We start from the raw sequence: 25,599 nt of genomic DNA, 5'->3' as shown, positions 1-25,599 counted from the left end.
GCTCAATTCATTTTTGGAAGGTTCTCATAGTGATGAGCACAGCAAGGGAACCCTACCTAGAACAAAACATGGTAATGTAGCACAGAAAATAAACAGAGCTCTGGACTCAAGCAGGTAACGTTGACAGAGTTGTCGGTGCAGGTTTGCTGACAACAGCATTTTGAACACTGGCTTGGTCTGTATACACCAGCACAACAGGCAATCTCTTCTTCCTAGTGCCAGGACATTCTGACTACAACATTGAAAAGAGAAGGGTTCACAGTCAGGGACATTTGAACAATGTTTAAGACATGTTTTAGTCATATTACTGCAATTTACACCAGTGATAGTAATGCCCACCGTCCTGTTACCTATCTTCATAGCCCTTACCCTTTCAAAGGAGAAAAAGTCTTTTGGCAAGGGCAGAGAGAGGTGAAGAGCCATACTGAAGGTGACAAAAAAGGAATCGGCAATCTCGGGAGGGGAACTCAAGCCCCAGCTGAGCAGTCTGGGAGTTACTTAGAATATGTGGAAACCTCTTTTTTTCTGCGGTAAAGAATGGTGAAAAGGGTGCACACATTTGTCAATAGATAGTGTTGCACTCCTGTCAAAGTGGTGCTATAATTGGCATCCAGCAGCCTCCGCAGAAGGCCACATGGTTAGAAGAAATTGCTAAATTATTTGACTTGTAAACTGGGTTTGAAATGCTAACTGCAGAGTATTTGTCTGAGTGATAAACTCTTTAAGGAGAAACCTTTGATCTCCAGTCAAGTAAAGACCTTTAAAAGTCCTGAAGTCTGGAGTAGTCAGCCCTAAAGACCTTTGTTTGCAGCCATCACTGGAAGAGGGGGAGGGGAAAAGCATTTTGCACAGTGATTGCCGAGAAGTTTGGCTTCGCTTGTAAAGCAGGAAGGTGAAAGGCCGTGCAGCTCCCTTCCCCCCAGAAAAAAAAAAAAAAAAAAAAAAGGTTGTCCAGCTTTATGGTATAAGGTAGTCCTTAACTTTAAACCAATGAATTTTGGCTTAATGAAGAAGGTTGTATTAATCTGAAAAAAAGGTTATACACAGTGAATTTTCTTGTTCATGAAAATACTCTTTCAAGATCAAATTTGAAATAGCTTGTGGTAGCCCCTAAATACAGCATGTTGCAAGACAGCACTGAAATGGGAAAGAGTTCGGTCTGAATGCAAGTTCTGGTAGAGACACTTACTCCGTTTATCACCCAGTTCAGCTCAAGAGGGCCAAAGCCTGCACGTGTTCTGCTCCCCATTCTTCAGCATCACTCAGACTAAAAGCAGCAGGGTGTTGGACTGCCACTGCAGTTCCAGGACAGTTGAACCAGATGTGAACTCTCTCCTGCCACTGCACAGGCAACCTCTAGGGGAGGCAGGCAGTGTTACTAACCTTTCCTTCCTCACGAGTTATTCATGGATAATATACTTAATTGCCATCATTCCTTCTGATGGAAGCAAGTAGAGTTAAAAAAAGTCTGGTAAGAAATTGGTAAGGCCCAAGTGTCACTCCTCCTACTTCCTCCTGTGTCCTTTCACCACCACCACCCCCTGGACAAAAGTTCACAGCTCACTAGCAGTGTCTGTAAATGGGCAGATCTTTTACTGCTGGCTTTAGCTGCTGCTGAGCTCCCAAATGGGATGGTGTTGCTTGATGGAGTCATCTGTTTACTTAAAACAGGACTGGGATCAAAAGTTCATTTTCATAGACCATTAAAGGACAATGATATGTTAACCACATCAGCCACTGCTGAGTTGGGCTGGATGTGACTGGTAGGTGAATGACACCATATGCCAGCCACCCTGTTTCTTACAAGATTTATTCCAAATGCCTTCCCTACACCAATCAGGGAATATGGAAACAGCCATCTGCCAGACCAGTCTAGAAGGTGTATCTGTAGGCAATCTCTGACACATTATCTTCCCCTTAGAGGTCACTAGTGATTCATTACAGCATATTTACAGACATACCACCAACCACTTGGATTTGTTTCAATGAATCAGTAACACTCAATTTCTGACCAGAAAAATCTTACTCATCTTCCACTTTTTTCGGTCACAAGGAAAACTCTGACTTACTGCCTGTGGAGCATTAAATATTAAGGTCAGCACTTGTGATCCAGAGAGATGGTGAGGGAGAAAGAGGAAAAAAATAATGGCAAAGGGTGAAAATTTAAGTAATTTCCAAGTCTTTAGGCAGCAGAATTGAAAAAGTGAGCAACAATTCATGCTGTCTCCAACAGGCAGCCCTCTGAAAAGTGGAAAAAATATGGCAGTGAATGATTTTTGGTATAAAAACCTGAGTTATTTAGGCTCTCCAAAGCCCTCTCCATACTCAAAGCCTCGAGTCTTTAATGACACTCGTCATGAGGCCTTTTCTCAGCTCGAGGGTGTTTCTCCCTCTGTAGTATGGTGTGTTTCGACTACCTCATCAAATCCACTAGAAAACGCCAAAGAATGGTGTAGACCAATGCCAGACCCTTCTTCAACTGGAGGAAAATTTGAAAACTGAGAACGGAGAAGTGGAAAACCCTTGTGCTCTGGGCAGCACCAGGGACTTCTGCTACAGTGTTTCGAACACACAAGTGTCTGGTGGCACCCATTAACTGCTTTCAGCATAACAATGGCTCTTTCTCACGTCTGCCCATCCTCCCTGTCCCAGTTAAATGAGCTATTTCCCAGACAAATAAAGACTGGAAAGACTGCTTCACTAGGGGTAGGAGACTGGGAAAGGGAATTCAAATGGGAATGATGGAAGCCCCCGGCAGAGGTGGGGAGACAGGGTCATCCTGAGCACTGCTAAGGGATATGAGGAGAAAGGTAGGAAAGCCTGGTACAGGGGAGCAAGGTGCAGGGAGCATGAGGGGACATGAACCACATATACACTCTGTAACAGGGATCTGCAGGAGGGAAGGGAAGCCACAGTGCAGCAGCAGATATTAGGGATCAAAGACGTGCAGGAGGTCAAAGGAGGATGGGAAAGGAGGAAGCTGACAGGGAGGTGGCCCTGGTGCAGGCACCAGCTCAGCCTACAGGAGTTGCAAAGTACACAAGTGTTCAGTAAAACCAGCAGCAAAGGGCTAGGCTTCTGCTCTCATCACTTAGTTTTCTTAGCATACCTCTGAAGAAGTTGAGCAGGCTGGAGGACAACTACACCGACCTTGTCTCAAGCTGGTGGCCTGATGCACCCCTGCCCTTTTTCAGCTGGGGCTGCAAGGACAGAGTGTCTGATCAAGAAGCTGCTTCTGAAATTCTTCTTCCTCCAGCCTTCAAGAAAAGCAAGCAAACAAGGAGCAGGTGGGACACACATTGTGCTTTAAAGGTGATGACAGGTCAAGGTTCAAATCCACAGATGCAGCTCTGTTTCTTTACCTAATGTTGGTAATGTGAAGATAAAAACCATTTTTCATATTTCCATCTGACTTTATATAGCTAGATGTATAACTATATACATTTGCCCACATACAGCATGAACAAATATTTCTATGTCTAACCCAACTGCGGACTTCATTCTGCCAGATAAAACAGTCAGTTTTAAGGAATTCAAGAATACAAGATTGGTTTATAACATCTCAATTGTAATTTTGCTGCTTCTGTTGAAAACAACTGTTCCAAAACCCCAGCCAGCCACAGTGATACAGCAGAGCCCAGAAGAAGGGGTTTGAGAGCATGAAGTTCAGTATATAAAGAAAAAAATAGCAAGACACAGACTTAATTTTTTAAAAGACTTTGGGCCAAATCTTCCTCTACAGCAATGTTAATTATAAGAAGCAATTATCAAAATAATTCAAAGAAAACCACTTTGAGTCTGCAGCACTGTCCCAATTCAGAGAGAGCAGAGAGCCTTGTGCAAGGCTGTGAAAGCATATTTGGGAACATTTTATTGTAGACCTCCTCAAACATAATTCTCTGCTGAAAGGATGAAGCCAATCAGCACTGAAATCAGAATGTTACTGACAAGCGCTGACTCAGCCTTGCCCAGGTATCTCCTTCCCAATGTAGCCACTCCTTAACTCCCTATTACACGTTCTGATGCCTCTGTATACAGGACAAGCTTGCTGGTACATGCAGCTCTGCTCACCCTTTCCACAGGCTGAAGAAGCAAGGAAGTCAGCTGAGGGCATACTCCGAGGAGGAACGCTCGCAGGGGCGTTTGCAGCACAGTCTCCCCCTCTTCCAAGTGTACTTTCTTCAATATACCCCTTGTTAATGTTGCTGTGACTTTTTTTCCCCCTCATGTAGTAATAGTGGTGCTGAATTTTGATGAGACAAAACCACATGTAGCCCATGACATTTATTTATTTATTTAGAAGCAAATGCAATATTTTGGTAAATATTTTGGAGTTACAAAGAGGAATGCTAGGTCAGCTGCTTCTCTCAATCCATAGTGAGTTCTTATATTTTTACGTGGTCAATTAAAGGAAATACTTGCCTTGAATCCACAACTGTATTTTTCCTTTTAGGTATTCCAGACACTTTTGATCTTACATTAAAGTTAGTGTTAGCTCTTTATATAATTCATACAGTAGCCACAGGCATCAAAAAAAAGTTAATTTCTTAACTGTAGCTTTCCTCTTTTTATGTTTGCAATTTCAATTAACTGTTCTAAATAACTGACAACATGGAATATAAAACATTCCTGCAACAATGTAGGTCTAACAGCAATTACGTTGATTTACTCTGGACCATGTTAAGTTCAGGGAGTAGGATAAAGAGACAAGAGTTTAAAACTTCTTTCACACTGATGTAATAAATTCAGTACATTGCTTTAAAGTTAGGGCAAAATAGCTGGTAACTGAAAGTCAAAAAAACCCCTTGTTTTGTTTTCCACTGTGATAGAAAACAATAGATTATGGGAAAGTTCTTCAGAAGGTGATCAGAGGAAAAGTTCACCAGCATCTATCATGGACTGTGTCTCTGTGGCCTGCTGGGATAGGAGGGAGGGACATAAAGGTGTCAGCAGTTGAACTGATACGGTAAATCACAGTAGGGCCAGTAAAGCGCAATGGCAGCCTAGTGTAAATGCCTTCAGACTTCTATTTCTTCTCCGAGGTTGTACTCGGGACACGTCCCCTCTTTGTGACCTTATCTCTGGGGCAGTGGGTTGTGCACTGGTCTCCTCTCTTTAGTTTACGAGGACTAATCCATTTGCAGGTTAATGAAAGGTGAAAAGGACAATCACCAAGAAGCCACCAAAATAAACAAGTAGTACCTTTGACTGCTTAAGAATTCTTGGTTTTCTGCAGTAGCACGCTCCTCCCATCTCCTTTCTGTCCTCTTAAATACTTTGATAATAAGTACATCTGCAAACCGTTGATTAAAAAAAAGTACTGACTATGCAACAGATGAGAACAATAAGACAATTCCATAAAAAGTGAGTGATTCCACTTTGCAGGCATGTAACTCATCTCTGGAAAATGTACTTTTCTGTGCACGTCCCTGTGGTTGAAATTTTCAACTTTTTTCTAGAAATGCTGACTGACAGTGCATTTCAGTGACCAACATGCTCTTAGTCCCAGTTAGAGGAAAGGTCCCCTCAGAAATGTCACAAATCTGAGATATTTCATTTCATTTCATATAATGAGCAAAAAGGTCACGACATGCCATTACTTCAAGCAAGATTAATGAACTTTTCTCTTTAACCACTAGATTTATAATGCACCTATTATCTTGCTGCAGTGCTGTAGGCAGCATCATTAACATCAATAATATATATGTAATATAACGATACCAAGAGCTAGAGAGTGTGGGACAAGAAGGATGACACCAGGGTGAAAATCACCTGTGTGTTAGGCAGCCAGGGCTGTAGTGTGGTGCTGGAGTGGTGGGGGTGTTTGTCTCTCTGCTGGTTCCCCTTTGTTCCCACCCTATCTCCTTCCATTCTTGTCAAAGTTAAGGACAATCCACAAAAGAGGAGGCTATTGCCAGGTCAGGGAGCAGTTTCCGATTACTTCATGGTCCTGAGGCTTCCAAGGGAAGCTTTGAAGAGAAGCAGGGTGTTTGATGAGTAGGTGTATGACGAAGACTTTGAAGTAAGAGGGAAAAAAACCCACTGTATTCACGCAGGCTGGCACCACTATAGCTAGCAGGGTAATATCCAGTCCCTTCCTTGCTTTCCCATAGGATACAACCAGGCAGTTAATTCAAAAGGGCTCCGATATAAAATAAAGGCTGTTGGGTAAAGCACACCACAGGCCCTTGCTTCTTTTAGTCAATTAAGGCAGCAAGTCAAGAAAACCAAGACCTACCATCATTCCACTGAAAATTCAGATTCAATCCTGAAAAAAATGTTTGCTCTGCTGACATTTCACACAGAAAAGCAGTGTATTTCTGAGATACAGGTACATTAAATTAATGCTGATCAAATACATCCACAGCAGAAAAATATCCCCAAACTAAGTTGTTGCTCTTCCCTCAAAACAGTGATCCCTTGAGGAACCTCGTTCATTTAAAGCAGCATTAACAAAGATGACTTAACACAGGTAGGTGTGTGCCTATGTGCAGCTCCTCCTTAAACTATCTGAGCTGTACCCAGACCACCGCTCAGGACCCACATCTCCATATTGACACCAATCTTATCAGCTTCCAACCACCTCAGAAAGTTACTGACCTGCCTCCTACTCGAAAGAGTGCTAATGGGACTGACTGCATTTTGGTTACTTTTATCTCTAGAGAGATCCTGTAAGGGGCCCTCATCTCTGGAATTTATTTCCCCCCTTTGCTTGAAAACAGCCTTCAACAATCTTTGACCTTCTGTGTAAGCTTTGAGGTCCAAATCCAAGGATTTGCTGTGGGAGAGGCATGAGAAAGGTTGGCATTTGTTGGTGTGGTAGGAAAGTGTGTTTTCTATAGCTGATTTAGTCCTGGGTTTATAATTTTCTCATGTTGTGGCATTTCTTTTGTAGAATAGTGTAAACTTAACCTGTGGAGTCTTAGGCTTTCCTAAACGTTCATAAATTGGGGAAAAGAAATGCATCGAAATCTACCAGCATATGAATGACTGTGTATTTGTGAACAAAATGACCTGGCAAACAAGTACATCATAAGTCACATTTACTAAAATGATCCTTCCAGCCTTGCAAATCACTCAAGTTCTGCGTGTGTCTCTGGGGCACTAACAGCATGCACAAGTGAAACTGCACTGTTGGAACTGCTGATAAAGAGACAAATATCACTTCAGTTGACTGAGAATACTTAATATGTGGCCCTGCCTGTGTTGCAACTGAGAGGCAAGCTGTAAACACCTATTAAAACAGCACTATTATGTCCTCCTGTCAAAGTTCTCTTGTCTGTTACCTTTTAAATATTTAAATCTCAGATTCTTTAAAAGCTGTTTCCGCTGCTTTTACTCTTTGGATGTAAACAGATTTGTTAAATATTTTATTTTTAACCCACCCATGAAGATACATTAATTTACATAACTTAATGAAGGCTGCATTATTCATTGAACTTCTCATATAACATTTTTCGTAAGACATTATTAAACAAGTGAAGCAAGCCAGTCTAGTAATGAGTTTTCTCTAAACTTGCTGCCAGTTACATTTCCTTTCTCCTAATCTATCACTCTAATGGTTGCGACTAATAAACTTTTTGAATTTTCGCTGCTAATCTGTATATGTTTTGCATTGCATGCTGGATGTATAAGTTGACAGAGAATTTACAATACAAACCACCTGGCAAACAAAACTATCTGGATTAACAAATGCTATTCAAACCCACCCCATTCTTTTTTGTTATAATAGAGAGGACAGCTACATGTAACGTAATACCTTTAAGCCATAAATAAATTCACTAATTTGGGGCTGGAACATATGAGCAGTATGTCCCAAACACAAGATTTGTGTCTGCCTTCTACAATTTCTAAAACTTTGCCAAAAGTCAATAGATTGAAGTTTGGTTTATGCAGATGTTCAGCATGGCCTTGTAAAAGATCCTATAGTCTTGCATAGGATCCTGTTAGACTGTTCTAGGAAGGACAGTATGTAATAATTTTAAGGTAAAGAAATTCAGCAATGAGTTGCTTACATTTGGGCTACTTAATCTTTGGGACTATGTCAAAAGCAGTTGGATTTTCAGGGAGCCTAAGCAGTGCAGCTCCCTTTGAGACAGCAAATTTTCAGAATTTATACCTCATAAAAATCAATTCCAATGCTTAAAAAACAGAGACAGAGATCCAGGGTTCTAATTTTATGCATATTGGTTTTTAAAAGACTGGGGTATACTCTTTTATCAGCACCCACCCTGAAAACCTCTGCAGATGTGTAGAGTTAACAAAACACAGAAGTATTCTGTTCTCAAAGATGACTAGATGCAGATTTGTAAAAAATTTTTAAAAACTTCCTATAGCACTTAGGAAAGTACCACTTGAAAGTCAAGAATGAAGCATTTTACATATTATTAAGTGTTTTTCTTGGTACCTCTCCAAAGGTTATTCTAAATCACTGAACAGAATAAAATGAGAGAACATATGATAGATTGAAATGGGGTAGAAAAAAGGAAAACTTCCCTCTCAGCCTCTCATCTTGCAAGGTCCAGGAAAAAACTCTTCTAATAAAGGCTAAAAAATAAAATAAAGTGCCAGAAAAAATAAATTTTAAAAACCCTAGGCATATAAGATTTCAAATTATATTTTCCCTTGAATAAGTTCTTCTATGAATCAAAAATAAAAAAAAAAATCTTTCCCAGCTCAACTACTGAAAGCAGCACACAAGTAACATGTCCTCATTTTACATGGACAAAATAAATAAATATGACCAAATTATTTTTAATCATTTCCAATGAATCTTCAGCTTTTTTTTTCCCTTACTCATATAACCTTTACCAAAATTCACTGTTACCCGTTCTGATATTATCTGGAAATACTGTTGTCTCTTTCAATAAGGTATTGATTTATCAAGTAACATTCCTCAGTGTCAACTTACACCCATGTCATTCTTTAATGTCCTTTTTGTTCAAAAATAGATATAACTGTTTGTTGTTAAGAACCACACATTTAGCATAGAATAGATATCAGAAACTCTAAGCACTAGAGATGCTGCTGGCTGGCAGCAGCTGTTATTCAGGTGGGTTTAGAAGTGTGGATTCTAGTAACTCATCTTACCCTAGGGAAGAAGCAGCATGCTACATAGAAATGCTGACCTTTTACTCCAAGACCAAAGCATAGTACTTTCTAAACTGCATGTGATTTTTCAAAGAGAGACCTAGTCAAATACTTTTCTTTTAAATGGCAGGTTAACCAATAGAAGGAATATGATACACTCCAAAAAGGCTGGGCTACAAGAAGGGAGAGAGTGCTCCTCACCAAATCTGTCCCTTTTGTTTGTATCACCTTGTGAGCCCTGGAGCATCAGTCACTAACAGTAACACCTCGTAACACCTGTGAAACGAAAGCGAGAGCGTGGCTGTAGGAGCTACCTGTCAGCAGCAGGGCAGGCTGAAGTGGCTGCTTCTTCTTCCTGCCTCCTCTGCATTGGTGCAGCAGCCCGGCACAAACAATGCTCATGCGGGGAGCTGGAATGAGGAGCTGGTCTGCCTGAAAAACAGTCAGTTTTTTTGGTAGATAATTTTTCAACAAGATCAGTTCCTGGACCCAGCATAACAAGAGGGGTAGGGGCTGGGAGTGCAACTGCCCCTGAACAGTAGCCACAGTCTCGGCGTGTGCCCACCCCAGCCTCTGCTGAGCAGGCAAAGCTACGCTGTCATACCACAGCTCACCTGAAACTGGTCTGCAGCCAGCATCTAAGCTGTCAAAATACAGCTGCAAGAGGAGATTAGCAGGGATTGTAAAACCTGCTCAAGAAGTTGGGCAAACATTTTAGCAATTAACCCAGACAGAGCTCCATTTTACTGTAACTACACTACTACCATTTCTTGAGATAGCTGTTTAAAACTAGCTCCAGGATGCCTAAATTGCACAGCAGTGACAGACCGTTTAACTACAGAAATAAATTATTACAGGGGCAGTACCTAACATAGGCTATGTTGTCATGATTTACAACAGCTTAGGATGTGCTCCCAGATGTCCAGACAAAATCAAATGAAGTATATGATTTTTTTCTTGTTTGAACATAAAAGCCACGCAAACTTGACTCAAAACCAAAAATGAGATTTGCACGTATGACCTTGGACTTACACCGTGAAAGTGTTTGTATTCTCCAGACAGCACTTAGATTCCTATTCATTATAAAAATAAAATATAAACTAAAATAGTAGGAAGACCATGTAAAAAGTTCCCACTTATAAAAGACTTCCATTAAAACCAAACATAACATTTAAAGAATATCAGCATCTATCTGGATTTGCAGAATGTTGTAATGTTATGGAAGAAAATGTTAGGAAAGGATACCAAGACAAGAGTCTTGCTGTTCTCCAGACTTCAGATCACCTCCAAATCAGGACCAAGGTTTGCAATTTTCTGCTACTATATATGTTATAAAAGTGTCTTAAACTGAGGTCATTCATCAAGTCCCTGAGAACATAATGGTACAAGAGGTTTGCATGGGAAAAATATTTAAGATTTTAAACATTGCCAAGAAGACAAAGGCACAATCTGAATAGAATATATTTTGTATTTTAAAATTACAAAAAAATGGATATGAAAAATTCTTGATAGTTAAACTCATATGTAGCTTGTATCTAAGGCCATAAGTTAGAAGCTTATGTATTTAAAATTGTAGCTGGAAACATATCAAATGTGTAATAGAAACACTCCTTAAAAAGAAATCCCAAATCTCATAGATGCTATTAAGCACCTGCAGCTATTTTGAGCAACTTAACTAAATACTTAATTTTGATCTTGGGAGAACGTAATGAAAAAGTGACTGTTTTCCAGAAGCAAACAGAAAATTAAATTAGTCTATGTGGTGCTATAAGTGTTCATGACACTGAATTACATTGGTTTACTTTGTAGATGTTTATAAAGCCAGCCTATGTTGTTTGACTTTTGAGGGAAGACTAATAGGTGTAGTAAGTGGGGGTGGGCACAAACCCCCTTATGGTTAAGCCAAAATAGGGGTCATGCCTAGGGCATTTTATCTGCCCTGCTTACACACCCCTGGGGAATTGCATCTCAACAGTTGATTCTCTGTTAATCAATTCACATTAGTGCCTGCCTTTTAGTTTTCACTTTGCTGAATTCCAGGAAAGAAGTTCTTAAATCAAATGGATGCTCTCTCTCTGACCTAGCCAGAGCTGTTGCATTTCAAGAAGAAATCAGCAGATTTTGTTTGCTCTACCAGCTGATAAGGGACACCTTCGTAAGTAAAGATTCATAGCCAGCAGACTCAACACAGAACAAGATCCAGTGGTCTGTTTGCACAGGTCAGCAGTAATATGGGAAGAGAGGACATTTATGGAATTTTTTTTCCTCAACCTATTTTCTCTAGCTACAAAGACTCACGTAATACATAATTCTTCTGCTTTCCTTTACTCTCTTATTTACTGTGACTCAAAATGACGTGCTTGATAAGGAGACCTGTAGCTCTTGTCATCACTCCTTGTCAATAAGCATGTGTTTTTGCATTGCTCTTGCACTTACAGGCTAAAACTTAGAATAATTCACAAGCGAGAACCACAGGTGAAGAGGGGAGGCAGGGAAGAGTTATGAGCACAGAAATAGCAAGTACGTCATTCACAAAAGCAGATCTGACTTTACATCCAAACTCTTGAGCCCCATTCATTAAGCTACTCTCTAGCAGACACACAGATCTTCATACAGAGGATCATAAAAAATAAACTTTATTACCAAACTTAAAATTCACACAATAAACATAAGATCTAGACACAAATAATACTGAAAACATTCTCAAACAATAACCATTTCAGGTAACTTGCATGAGTAGTTAGTTACCATTTTTTTGAATGCTTTTAGAATATTTCTTATTACATATGCCATCCTGAAATATCTTAAAATGCTTAGCTGGCCAGCTTTCAATGAGATTTTTAAATAGGGGAAAACTTATTTCTATAGAAATAACATTATCTAATTATGAATCAGAGACCCATAATTGTAGTGCTTGGGGAAAAAAAATATCATAGCCTTTCAAAATATTTAGAAGACATAAATAACTATTGTACATTTACAAGTTTAAATATTTAAAGGTCTTTGTTACTATAAAAAGTTACTATGTACATATTAGATGCTATATAGAAATCCAGTCAGAGGCAAATGTTGAACTCTCAGATTTGGCCACTGAAACCTGTGAATTTGGTAGGCAGATTGTCCACAGGGTACACTATGGGGCCCGTTTTCATTGTAGGAGGTCCATTCAGCAGCTGCCAGTCACAGCTCCGAGCCAACTCCACTGTAAATATTTTTAGAAGGACTTTTGCAAACTCTTTGCCCACGCAGCTCCTCAAGCCCCCACCAAAAGGAATGAAACTGAACCGAGAGGAATCCTCTGGAGATGGAGACATGAAGCGATCCGGGTTAAATTCTTCCTTGTTGGTAAAGAGATCTGCCACATCGTGGGTATCACAGATACTGTAAATAACATTCCAACCTTTAGGGATCTGGTAGCCCTATGAAAAGAAGAGAAAGAAGTCATGAAGCACCTTGCTGTGTTAATATATGTGAAGTGACAGCATAGGACACATAGGTTCACCCCACCTCCCCCTCCTGGCTTCCTGCAGGCCACTCTAAGGCAGACAGGCTATGTGAAAGCACTAGTACTTTGCAGCTGCTCTGAGGAGTTGTGCCCAAGCCTTGCTTACATTTAACTCAAGGGTCTTGAGTGCAATTCGAAATCCTCCAGGAACAGGCGGGCTCAGCCTGAGGGTCTCTTTGATGACACAGCCCGTGTACTTCAGCTGCTCCAAGACCTCCATGTCCAGCTGCTTCTCTTGGTTGGAACTGCACAGTAACCCCTAGAAAGGAAGATGCTGCCATGACATTCACGGAGCGGGCAGCCAGGACTCCTGGACTGCAAAGGAGCTGCCCCCCTCAGTGAGTTGTATTATCCTGCCACCCCTAAAAGTAGGGTACCACCTGGGTTAAAGGGAGCCCTGTCTGGGACACCTGTCCTGGAGGTACGTCCCACTGCCCCCTCCTTGAAATGGCTCTGGGGAAGATACACACCTTCACCTGCAGTTCTTTCCTCACTTTCTGCAGGACTTCGTGGTGGAGCCCTAGGAAGGCAATCAGTGATGTGGCAGCACTAGCAGTGGTTTCATGGCCCCCAAACAGCAGCTCTGTGGCAGACTCCTTCAGCTCCTTACACAAAGGAAAGAAGAGGGATAAACTAGACACTAAACACAGTATCTCTACCAAGCCCATTCTTCCACTGCAATGCTATGCATTGCTCCCAGAATGGAGCAGACACCCAGGGGCCAGGATGGAGGTGATCAGAGGTGCTTACGCTCCCAATCCAACAGCCTGGTTGCAACCTCTGCACCCCAGTGCTCAACACAAGCTGGTTTATTTTATGGGGAAAGGGAGCACCTCCTGCTCCTTCCTTTTTATCCAAAAGATAAGTGTGATGCTGACAAGGGGACTGGGGGAAAGGGATGGATCTGGCCCTGGGGAACCTTACCTGCATGTTTAGCTGCTCCCCATTGCCCTGTGTGTATTCCATCAGCAGCTGCAGCGCATCCTTATAGCCACCCTCGGGCTCCTTACGGGCCATCTTGGCACGGATGTTCTCCTCGATCTTGGCGTGGATGATGTTGCGTGCCCGCAAGCCCTAACCAAGCAGCAGGGAGAGCAATGTGGAACTTGGGCTGTACTGCCATCCCTCCCATCTGTTCCCCACTGCCCTGGCTGCAGGGGTACCTCTCTCCTCCTGGCCCACCGTGAGCCTTACCCGGTAGAGCCCACTGAACGGCACATCGATGGGGAGGGAGAATAGATTGCGGATCATCTCCTCGAAGGCCTCCACAAGCTGCTGCTCGCCGTCGGGGCTGGCCTGGCGGGGCTGGAAGCCCAGGAGGATCCTCATGGCAATACGAAACATGAGGCGCTTCACCTCGGGGTACACCAGCAGGCAGGGCCCGGCGGCGCCCAGCCATCGCTCCAGGCAGGCGCTCACCTCCTCCTGGATGACGGGCACGTAGTGCTGCAGGGCGTCCCGGGAGAAGGCTCGCATGATCACCTGCCCGAGGGGACGAGGAGGAATGGGACAGAGGCTCAGCCGCCGCGTCCGGGGCGACCGCGCCCGCTCCCCGCCCGCTGTCGGGCCGTACCTTTTTGCGGTGCTTGTGCTGCCCGTTGTGGAGGTTGGAGAGGCAGCCCGAGCCCAGGATGGTGCGCACCGAGGCGGGCCACTGCACAGAGACGAGCCGGTGCTCGCCCAGCAGGATGTGCCGCACGTTCTCGGCGCCCATCACCCGCACCGTGGGCCGCCCGAAGAGGTGAGTCTTGTAGATGAACCCGTATTTCCTGCGCTTCATCTGTAGGAATTTCCGCCTCTGGACAGAGGAGGAGAGGGGAGAATGATAAAATAAATTTTAGAAGGGAGGAGAGGAAGAGGCAGGGAGAGCAGCTCTTTCCCACCTGGGCACGGGAGCCTGGCAAAGTTGTTGCTCATCTCCCTCCCCTGCAGCCAGAGCAGCAGCCGGGGAGCCTCTCCGCTCCCCGCGGCATCGCCTCGCCTTACCTGCAGCACCAGCTGCAGCGTCTCCCCGAAGAAGGGGAGCCCCATGGTGCCCGGGGGCAGTGGGAGCGGGCAGCTGGGGTCGCGGCTGCTCACGCAGTACAAGTCCCAGAGCTTGACGGCGGCTAGAAACAGCAGCAGGGGCAGCAGGAAGGTGCACAGGGCGCTGGCGACCAGGACAGAGAAGCCCATGACTGGGGAGCGAGTCCCGCCTGGCCCCCTGGGAGCTCCGAGTGCGCGGGCCGGGCTCGCCGCGGGCCGCCTTTTATACCCTTCCCAGGTTGCTGCCCACCCTACCTTGGTCCGATAAATTAGTTCACCCAAAGTTCATCTTTAATTGCGGATTGCGGCCTGGCTCCTCCCCCCGAAATCTTTAACTATTTGCTTTGCGTAGTGCATCCTGCCCGCCGCAGATCACTGCCAGGGAAGGAAAGGTGCCACCGGGAGCAGCGGCAGAGCCTTCGGGCTCGCTGCCCCTGCACCGCGCTCGGCGAGTAGGCTGCGGGACGCCGCTGATAACTGGTGGCGGCCACCTCCTCCTCCTGCTCCTCGGATTTATTGTCGATGCTCGTCACAGACCAGCAGCTGCGCCGAGAAATGTCCCGCGGCTCGGCTGCCCGCAGACACCTACCCCCGGCGCGCTGCCCGGCCGGCTCCGGTGCGCTCTACGAGCTGCGGAGCTCCTTCGCTCGCTCGCCGCTGTCGCCGGCCGGGAACGGCGAGGTAGCGGCCGGAGCCGGACCGAGGGGTCCCCGGTGCTAGGGCAGCTGGGCGGCACCCCGGGCAGAGCCGCAGCAGTGCCACCGCATCGGCGGAGGAGCCTCCGCTGTCCCCTGGTTCACCTCGAAAGGCCCGGCTTGTATTTCTGCCGGCCGCGGAGGAAGGAGCCGCCGGCAACAGTCCGTCTCTCGATGCAGGTTCAAGCGCGGGTCACCGAGGGAAAGGGAGGTGAGGGCGGAAAGGAAACACCAAACCCGCCGTGCCCAGCTTCTCTCCCCGGGATCCACTGCTCACCCTCGCCTGAGGCTGCCTGGCATCCCGTCGGGGCTGCCGCGGTCGGAAAGAGGCGCTCAGCACCGGCGGGCACTCCGCCTGCAGGCGCGCCGCAGAGGGGTTCGCTCCCGGTGCCCACAGGCAGGCACCGGGGGCTGCGCTCCGGGCGGGAGCGGCGGCCCCGAGCGGGAGGAGCGCGGCGGTACCGGGGCGCCCGGCGGGACTGGGCAGGCTGTGCTGGCTGGGGCTGGGGCGGCCGCCGTGTCCCGGCGCAGAAGCCGCTGGGGAAGGGGCGCCCGTCGTGGAGCGCGGCTGCGGGGCCGCGGAGCTCTCCGCCGGGCACGGCTGCTGCCAATACACTACCGCGCTCGCTTTTTTCTTCTTCTTTTTTTTTTTTTACAGTTTTTACCTCTTCCCTCTTTGTTACTTTTGCTTTATTGCTCCCAGACAAGCCCAATAAACGCTGGAAGTTTTGTGTGTGTGTCTGTGTATGGGAGAGGGAGATGTCACTTTTAATTATTATTTTTCTAGCAATGAACGCATCACACGGGACCCTCCCTCCTCTTACGATCCCTTGCGGGAGCGAGGCTGCCCGCCTCCGCACCCTGTTACCCAAGAGGGACACCCCCGGAGGGTAGTCCCCCGGCCCCGGAGGCAGCAGCCCCTCGGGGTACGCCGCGGTCCCGGGCGGCTCCGCGGAGCCCGTCCGAGAGCGGCGGCCGCGCCCTGACCCGGCGCTCTCTCCTTGCCGGGCGCTGACCTGCTTGTGACCTACAACACGGACCGTGACATCTGCGTGAACCCGGCCGGCAAGCGCGCCAAGTTCACTGTCTATCAAAATAACGAGATACGGTGGCCTGAGCACCGATAATTGCCACAGGAAGGCTTTATTATCTCCCCAGCTGTGTATTCCCCAGCCACCGGCTTGAAAAGAATCAAATGGTAAAGAGTGAAAGGGATAATTAAAAACATCTTGGAAGGGGGTCAAGAAATTAACAGCCTAATATGAACAAACTTTGATTACAAGTAACAATTATTACACTTCATTTGTAAATGCTCGTGTTTATCTGCAAACAAAATCAGTTTCAAGTCTTTTTTTTTTTTAACTAGATTCATGTTACATTTTTCAGCGGGTGGCTACAGGGCTCGTTAGCGCTCGGGGTAATTTTTAAGTGCGCTGCTGGAGAAGCCCCGACCCTTCTGCACCAGGCTCAGCCCTGCCCACAGCCCTGCCTGCGGTGGGACCCCGAATCGCCCGCGGTCTCAGTCAGCCAGCAGCTCCTGCTAATTAAAGTTAGTCATTGCCACTTGCACCCGCCATCTACTGATTTCACCTCTGATAAGCAAAAGATACACCTTTCAGGACAAGGTCAGGAGGGGCAGAGGCTCTGGTTCGCCACAGGGCCGGCCTGCCAACAGCACTTAACTCAGCCCTGCAGTTCAACCTCCAGATTTGACCTGTTACATTTGGGAGCCACATTTCTGCCCCAGGTGGCAGAGTGGTCACTGCACAGCCCTCAGACAGCCAACGGCGGCACACACCCTGCTGCAGTGCCCCGGCACGGACAAGGGGGATTGGCCAGGGTGAGGTCATTTGTAGCCTGGCACTGAAGCAGGAGGATGACAGTTTCAGGAGACTGAAAAGCTCTCAGGGCCTTTCCAAAGGGACACTGTGCCACATTTTGGCCCTCACAGGTCAAGCTGGTGCTTCACACAGAGCACACCACACCACCAGACACAGAATGCTCCGGAGGAACAAGGCAGATTATTTTCCCCACTGCATCCACACAGGATGTATGACAGTGGGGAGCAAAGGGGAAGCTGAAAGAAGCTTATAAACGTATTGTTGTGGACCAAGGACCTGGCTCTAGTTCTGTTATCAGTACACAAGCAACAGGACTCACTTCATTTTACATGGGAGAGAAACACTCTGTGGAGGTACTCAAAAACCATCTAGAATGGTGCTCTCAGAACCCAAGCTTCCACCCTGTGGATGGACCATGGAGCTGCTGTCCTGGCACTTTCGCTGGCAGAGCTAGGCTGACAGAGCTGGCAAGGTCAGTCTGGCCAGCCAGTCACCACAGAGCCTGTGTCACCTTGCAAATGTCCCCTCTGCAATGTGAACAGCATCACCAGGAACAAGGGACTTTCTACCACAAATCAGACATACTCAGAAATGTCCATTTTCTAAATGTTTGCTCCCCAAAACCCCCTCCCATGCTTCAGTTCGATCCTGTGGTTAGGATTGGACTTGTAGCTGGGGAGCACATCCTGTGGGGACAGCAGAGTGGGGCTTCATGGCAGACCCCAAGCAGCAGCACAGTGCTCAACACAACATACACAGCTACTACTACTGGGTGACTGAGAGATATCCTCTTTGTGCCAGCTCTAATGGGAAGTGCAGGAATGAGATTAAATATTTACAATAAAAACCACTTTACACCCTATTATTCCAGCTAGCACTGATGCCATGAATTGAGCAGCTCTGGCTTGTGTTTTCCTGCAGAGCCCCCCATCTTTCTTCTTTTTACATCTAAAAAGCTACAGTGTTCAGGATGTTCATCCTGCCTCTCCTATAACACAGGAGAGGTAGGAGACAACCCAGGGATAGAAATGCTCTGGGAGCCTTAGCTGTAGGCCTGAGTTTTGCTCCACATCCCTGGTAGCTGGAGACCTTTATGGAGTGGGGGCTGGCTGAGGCCCCATGGCATATGCTCCCTGCCAGCAACTTCGATGGGTTTTGCCCCCAGGCTGGGGCTGAGGTTCACCCTAGCGTTCAGGAGCGTGACTCTGCAGGACTCTCCCTACCAGCCTGTACACTAGGAGGGGAAAAACAGACCTTTAGGTTTTGCTCTGCAGTGATCCAGTGCCATACCCAGCCTGAAGCAGTGGAGACCTGCCCCCAGTAGCTGTGGAGGGGCATCAGCTCCAGGGCTGAGGGGAGCAGCGTACCCCTAGCTCAGGCCCCACAGCCATGGCCAGGCTACAAGGGGTGGAAGTAGAGCTGCAGCCCATCATCAACGGGGTGCACGATGGGCACAGTCTGCATGGCGGGGTAGCCAGGGGTGGCCAGCTCCCAGCGGGCTGTGCTGACCAGCTCAATGGCCAGCAGCTTGAGGATGGCCTGTGCCAGCTCCTTCCCGATGCAGCTCCGTGCCCCACCACCGAAGGGGATGTAGTGGAACCGGCCTGCAGCCTCCATCCGGGTGGCACCAAAGCGGTCTGGGTCGAAGCTGCTGGGGGGGCTCTGGTAGACAGCAGCTGTCTCATGTGTGTCACGGATGCTGTACATGACACTCCAGCCTTTGGGGATCTGGTAGCCCTGGGAGGGGAGAGAAAAGGGGAGGAGAGGAGTGTTACATACCCGTGCTAGTAGAGGGTGAGCAGAGGGTGCCTGAGGACCGCCCCAACATACTGCCCACCTGCTCTGTAGCTCCTTTTCTCCCCAACCGAGCTGGGACCCACAGAGGTTGCTGGGTGCCACCTCCCCCTGAGCTACACTGCCAAGCACCACCACTGTGCTGTGCTTGCATGAAGTGCAAGCAGTTCCCTAACAGCCTGCAAGGCACTTACATCGAGCTCAAAAGTCTGCAGTGCCGTCCTGTAGCCTCCGGAGACTGGGGGCAGCACCCGCAGCACCTCCTTAATCACACAGTCCAGGTAGCGCAGGCGGCTCAGCTTCTCCAGGCTGATGTCCGAGGAGCAGTGACAGCTCTGCCCTGATGGTGCCTGGAGCTGGGAGCCAGTGCAGAAGTTGCTCCGGGGGACGGTGGGCTCCAGCAGGGCACCGGACTGGAGGGAACCTTCCTCCACTGAGGCCGGGGGCTGGCTCTGATCCTTCTGAACATCTTTGGCTGTGGAGTGGAAACGTGGTTTCTCTCTGTCCCTGCTCTGCATGGTCAGGGTGTCCGGGCAGGGTCCTGCAGGGTGGCACTCACACTGCTGATACAGTTCATGGGACATCAGCTCCTGCCTTATTTTTTCAATCACTGAGGGGTGCTTCAGGAGCAGGAGGATCAGAGAAGTGCTGGCACTAGCCGTGGTGAAAAAAGCAGCAAATATGAGCTCAATTGCTGACTCCTGGGAGAGGAATGAAGGTGACAAGTTTGAATGCCATTTTAAACTGATTGTGATTTAGACTGTTCTCACCTTTTTCAGATTTTGTCCCTGTGCAAAGGGCCCTGGCCCCCACTCTGTTTTCCACAAAGCTGTACCCATCCTGGGTTGGCAGGAAGCAAACCATTTATGAACTGGACATCCACTTGCCCAGTGACTGGTGCAGAAACACAGCTGAGTGCACATCACCACCAGTACAGCTCTTCTGAGCTTTCCTCCTAAGATTTACCAATTTTAAAGCAGCATTTTAACATGCATTATAGCACACTGAGGGAAGTCCATTTCAAGCATTATGCCTTTTCTCTTCATCTGCCAATTCCCCTTTGCACCCACCTTTTACTCTTCTGCCCAGGCAGTGGATATGAGCGTGTTTATGCACAAATCCTAGATGTGCTGGCAGCTAAAATGGGTTGCATTTGATGCATCTCTGGTTATAACTGACCGTTTGCTTATCTGGGAGGGGACTGAAGCCAAGAGTTGAGAGCAGAAAGACCTCTCTGCTACAGTAGGTCAGCCTGGGAAGTACTATAGCTTGCAGGGAGCACACACCAGGCAAAGGACTTGCTCACCTTTCAAGCTTTACAGCCTGAAGCACAGCAGTATTTCTGATAGCTCCGCTGCAGATGTATCCATTACGAGTTAGGAAGTTAACCAGCTCAGATAGATGGACCACAGAACAGTCAAATCTGTAATAGGTGCCTTGTTCCAGTTCACGGATCCCCACGCAGCCTCCCAGTCTTTGCGGGACTGTCTGCAGGGTCTATATTGGCACAGCACATACCAGGATGCTGTGGGCTGTTTGCAGCACCCTCTGATGAACTTTTGCAAATGGTTTTCCAAAAGTTAAGGGCTGCCCAGAGCTGGGTCATGGCATATCATGTCTCTGACAGCAAACATAATGCTCAAACCTACAACACCATCTGAAGGTGCCAGTGGGAGCACAGGACTGGGAGCACCAAGGCCAGAGGCCAGAGACAAAAGCGAAGGGAGGAATACCAGGAGCTACCACCCTGGGAGGACTGGGACCTGGCTGGCACTACAGAGCACTAATTGCTTCAGTCCAGGGGCAAAGCAGAGCAAAATCCTCCAAGGACACAGAGCAGTTTCCTTTCACATGACTGTATGTCTGGACTTTAAATTGTTCAGACACAACAATTGTTCTGGAGAGGTGAAGCCACAAACACAGAGAAGGACACCTGAAGCCTGAATGTACTTGGACCCAAGTCTGATAAGGTCAAGGATCATGTCACAAGGATGACTCTTTGCTACCATCCCCAGTGCCATATATTGGCTGGACTAGATGCTTTTGTCAAAGTGCAGCTCTCAAGGGCATCTTTCAGCTGAAATAAAACCTCTGGAATAACAGATCCCTGTCAACCCCTATCACACCTCCTGCAGGCATGAGCAGGGATTTTTACATTCACAAGGTAGCAGATCCAGATGAAAAGAAAGCTCTCAGTTCCACCACTTGCAATTAAACCCCAAGACATTTCAATAGCATGCAAGGAATTTAGGGCAAGCTCTGCAATTTGAAATAACAGCCCTTATGACTCTCTGCATCAACCTCTGACAGTGCTGCTGCAGAAGCTGTGACACTGAGCCGCTGACTTTCCCTTCCTGCTCCTACAAGGCCAACATAACCAGTGCCTGGAAGGCAGCACCTTCCCAAGTTTCACCAGTATTGTCCCTGTGCTACAGCCCAACTCCCTGTCCTGGAGGGCAGGACAGGCAGCATTACAGTTCCACCCATCCAGCCAGTGACAGCACTATTATGTAGGATGGGGTCTTTTTAATCTTTTCAGGGTTTTAAGTATTTTAAAACAGTACTTTTGGCAAAGCAATATTTTTTTAATGACCTTTACATTTCAAGGGTCCTGGTAAATTCATGCCAGCAGCGTATTTAGGAAAACTTCTGGAAAGACTGTCCTTCCAAATAATTTGAACACAAAGCAAATTAGTAACTAGTGTGTGCCAGTGTTTGAAGGCTCTCTCAAAGACAGATAAATCCATGTCTCTGAGACAGCTTTGGACTTTTTATCCAATTACACCATTTAATGGAATGAAAGCTCTCCTACTGTTATATTAGAGTGAATATTGCCATAATCGCAAGCATAGGCAGTTTGGTTTGCAAGCAATTTTGTTAAATACAGACAAAATAGAAATCTTCTAACCATAATGCTACAGGACAGTGTATCCTATAGTATATATATATATATATATATATACTTTTAATATAATATATATTATAGTATATATTATATACTATGATTTCAATCAGCTGGCCCCAGATCACCGCCATGTAACTCCATATTACATTTAATATCCCCTTATTGCATTTGTGGTCAGAGCCAGGGACATGATGAGAGATCATGAAATTATTCTTGTGTAATATTCATGTGAAAACTAACAGAGAGTAATTAATCTTAATCAATCACATTTTGAACGTTTCAATTATTTTAAAAATTACATTATAATAAAAATATATTAGAATAAATAATATAATAAATAATTATAATAAAATTACTTTATTAACATATTTTGATTCTAATTATATCTACTAGTTGCTCAAAGTTTTTCAAATATTTTAGATTTAGAGATTACCTTTTTACAAAATATTTATAAAATATTAGTCTTTAGACAGTTTTCCTTAAATACTTAAGTAAGCAGTGAAACTACCTTTAAACTATATTCAAATACTTTTGAACTGTATTCAGCTGCTGTACCCATGCAAAACTGCTTCAAAACTTGTTATATAAATGTAGTGTCATCTGTAATTCACTGATACCAAGTGACCTGGAACTATGAATGATGCAGTACTAATGACAATTTTTTTCCCAAGATCTTTGGGAAAATACTCTTCACATTCAGTTAGTGGTTTAGGCTCAGTAAGGACTACTGGGTTCATCTTTACCTTTAGCTCCTGCATGGTGAATTCCTTGCCGTGCTCCTTGGCACTGTTCATTATGAAATCCAGAGCATCACTGTGATCTTCTGGGTTGTTTCTCTGCAGTTTTTCCTGTATAGCCTTCTCCATAAACTCATGTAGCATGTCCCGTGCTTTTATTCCCTGTGAGAGGCAGACACAGTTCAGGAGAACCTTAGGAATTGAACCCCTCTCCTGAGAGACTGAGGGAGCCCATGAGTAGCAATCCTTAAAACCAGGATCTATAACAGCAAGAACAGTTTAATCTGTTGCCCAGCCCCAGAGCCTTGCAAGAGGCAGCAGTCTGGGGGGAACTGCTGCACATTCTGTTGCTTTGCTGTTGTGAATCAAATACAATAAGTCACAAGAAATTCTCTGAGAGGAAAAGACAGCAGTAAACACGTGGTACCAAGTTCAGAGGCATCTGCGCTGAGCAAACCCACAATTGTGTCAGGTCCAAAAGAAGCTTGTCCAAAGGGACAAGAAGAGGTAACTTAATAAAACTGAGTCCAGACAGCAAGGCACATCTGAGAAAGGATCAAATGAGTGGCTTAACCAGGGTATAGTGGAAAAAGACACATTAATCACAGCCAGCTCATCTTCAGTTGTGTAACATTCATGTAAGATCTCAACAAGTCAAGTGATCAGCAATCTCTTTGCAAAGTGGGATGGAGTCACAGAGTGTGGCTCTCTATCAAGATGCTTCCTGCAAAAGCCAGAAGGATGAGATTTGGAATGAAAAATGGCCACGACCAGATGTTGGGAAAAACATACAAAGGGTTAGATTTGAGGTGGGAAGGACTGGACAAAGTAAACAGGGCAGGGAGCAAGGGGAAAGACAAGGGGACCTAAATGCAAGTGGAACATATTGGTCTGGGGCCAGACAGCCTGTGGCTGACCTGAGAGAGGGCAGAGAGGGGTAGGATGTGAGGGGTGAAAGCCCACACTGTGCCAACCTGCAAAGGGAAACTGGACAAGGAAAACCAGAGCTTTGAACTGGTGAAGAGCAGCAGGGAGGCTGGGGGTGAACTGGGACTCGCTGGGTAAGGGGATCCAATGGGGCAGAGCTCACAGTGGAAATAAGAGATGAGGGAAGACCTGCCTAAAGTGGGCAGGAGACTTCAGCTGTGGTAAGTACCGAGAACCTAAAGTCAGAGGAGGGAGTAATGTGAGAGGAGAGGTGGTACACAGGACCAATACCTAGAACAGGAGTGTAGGGAGGCAGGCAAAGAGGAGTAGAGCAGCAGGGAGGAAACTGCAAATTGAAAGAGGCAGAGGAGGCTGTCTGCCACGTTCCTCTCCCTGGGCTGTCTCCATGCTGCTGGGCTACAAGGGACCAAGGATCATAAGAGGTCCCAAGTCCTTGGCCTGCCTAAGTTGCACAGGGGGTGCTAAACTGAGCTGTGTGCTCATGCCCACAGACCCCTCTGCCGTTGACTGACAGGAGTCCAGGTAGGATGAGATGGGACAGGCCCAGACATGATGAACTAACCAGAGGCAACATATGGGATGAGGGAGAAGAGAAGCCCTGCACAGTACAATGAACTGGAGCCAGGACCCAAAGGTGCTGGAAGTCAACCAGGAGCAGGTGGGAAGTGCAGAGAAAGGGAAATGGCTGAATTAGGTAAGACACCAAGCCCTCAGACCTGGAATAGGGTGCTGCAGATGTCCTGGCCCATTGAAAGTGCCCCTGGGCAGGCCTGGGGACAGGAGGTCTCTGCTGCCAGGGCCCAGGCCCTTGTCCCCAGGCAGAGGGAATGGGACATGCGGCAGTACCTTGCGCAACCCACTGAAGGGTATGTTGAGGGGCAGGGAGAAGAGGTTCTCCACCAGCTGTTCAAAAGTTTTGGCCAGATCCTTGAACTGCTTTTCCTCCAGGCGGAGCCCCAGGAGTATCCGAGCTGCAATGCGGAAAGTTAAGGTTTTAGCGGAGGAATAAACTGCGATGGAGCCCGGCTCCATGCACCAGCCCCGCAGCTCCCAGCTCACAACCTTCTGGATCCGTGGAAGGTAGCTCTCCAGGGCAGCACGGCTGAAAACTCTGGCCAGGATCTAGGAGGAAAAGGGGGGAACACAAGCAGGTAGTTAAAGCAGGGGGAGCACACATGCCACCGAGGCCCAAGCCTGGGCGGAGGTGCCGCCTGGGCTGTGTGCCCTGTTGGGGTGGCCGAGAGACTCACCTTGCGGCGTTGGCGGTGCAGGTCACCAGTGGAGCTGAGCAGGGTATGGGAGCCCAGGATGATATGGGTGCTCTGTGGCCACTGCGTGCTGACCAGCGTGTGCTCGCCCAGAAGGATCTTGCGGATGTTCTCAGCGCCTGTCACCCGCACCACCGGCCGGCCCAGGAGGTGGGTCTTGAAGACGTTTCCATATCTCTCCCGCCGTGAGCTATGGAAGCGGGAGCCCTGGGGACGAGCTGTGGGTCAGCCTGTGGCTTCCACCAGTCCCTTCCCATCCCGCCCTCGTCCACCGGCGCCTTACCTGGAGCAGCCAGTGCAGAGTCTCCCCAAAAAACGGCCAGCCCATGGAGCCCTTGGGCAGGGGCAGGGCACTGGCCCGGTCCCGGCTGAGGCTCCAGCGCAGCGCCCACAGGTGCCGGCACAGGGTGACCAGCAGAGCCAGGGCCAGCAGCGCCAGCGCCGACGCCTCGGGCCAGGAAAGCCCGGCCAGCATCGTCCTCCGGCGGCGGGGACGGGCGGGCGGCTGCGGGGGCGGCTGTCAGACCGGCTACCGGCGGCGGGCGCTGCACGGCGGGCCCTGCCGGCTGCTGCCCGCCCGGCCCCGCTCGCCTCCTGCTGCCGGTTCGCCCCTCGGCCACATTTATATAGATATTGGCCACTTACGCCCGATCCACCTTCGGAGATGACGTATCCGCTGCATATTTAAGCGGCGCGGCCAAGTGCGGTGATTGGCGCGGGAGAGCCGGGCACAGCGGCCGAGGGGCGCGGGGCCGCGGCGGGGCAGCCCCCCCGGGGATGGGGGCCCGGCG

The 25,599-nt window shown here is 47.4% G+C and overlaps 2 protein-coding genes across 4 annotated transcripts; both read right to left on the bottom strand.

Annotated features, from left to right (window-relative positions):
• Positions 1-11,710: 11,710 nt before the first annotated feature.
• Positions 11,711-16,125, bottom strand: LOC108509974 (cytochrome P450 26A1). 3 transcript variants are annotated; one of them, XM_017839620.1, is made up of 7 exons: positions 15,981-16,125; positions 14,169-14,393; positions 13,790-14,077; positions 13,520-13,669; positions 13,066-13,200; positions 12,702-12,854; positions 11,711-12,509 (listed from the first exon to the last, which is right to left on the bottom strand). In XM_017839620.1, exons 2-7 carry the CDS (start codon positions 14,373-14,375, stop codon positions 12,168-12,170), a joined length of 1,275 nt encoding a protein of 424 aa, XP_017695109.1. In that variant the 5' UTR covers positions 14,376-14,393; positions 15,981-16,125; the 3' UTR covers positions 11,711-12,167. The 3 variants fall into 3 exon arrangements, with proteins under 3 accessions (XP_017695109.1, XP_017695092.1, XP_017695100.1); XM_017839603.1 differs by lacking the exon at positions 15,981-16,125 and adding an exon at positions 14,582-15,162; XM_017839611.1 differs by lacking the exon at positions 15,981-16,125 and adding an exon at positions 14,582-15,162 and having other exon boundaries at positions 13,066-13,197.
• Positions 16,126-16,337: 212 nt separating this feature from the next.
• LOC108509901 (cytochrome P450 26C1) lies at positions 16,338-25,283 on the bottom strand. The gene is made up of 6 exons (XM_017839517.1): positions 25,092-25,283; positions 24,791-25,015; positions 24,387-24,662; positions 22,599-22,754; positions 19,145-19,651; positions 16,338-18,893 (listed from the first exon to the last, which is right to left on the bottom strand). Exons 1-6 carry the CDS (start codon positions 25,281-25,283, stop codon positions 18,555-18,557), a joined length of 1,695 nt encoding a protein of 564 aa, XP_017695006.1. The 3' UTR covers positions 16,338-18,554.
• Between the last annotated feature and the right edge of the window lie 316 nt (positions 25,284-25,599).

Source organism: Lepidothrix coronata, unplaced genomic scaffold (genome assembly GCF_001604755.1).
Source record: "Lepidothrix coronata isolate B3197 unplaced genomic scaffold, Lepidothrix_coronata-1.0 Scaffold8, whole genome shotgun sequence".
Lineage (NCBI taxonomy): Eukaryota > Metazoa > Chordata > Aves > Passeriformes > Pipridae > Lepidothrix > Lepidothrix coronata.
Note: the sequence above shows the minus strand (reverse complement) of the source record. Positions and strands in the feature narration are given on the sequence as shown.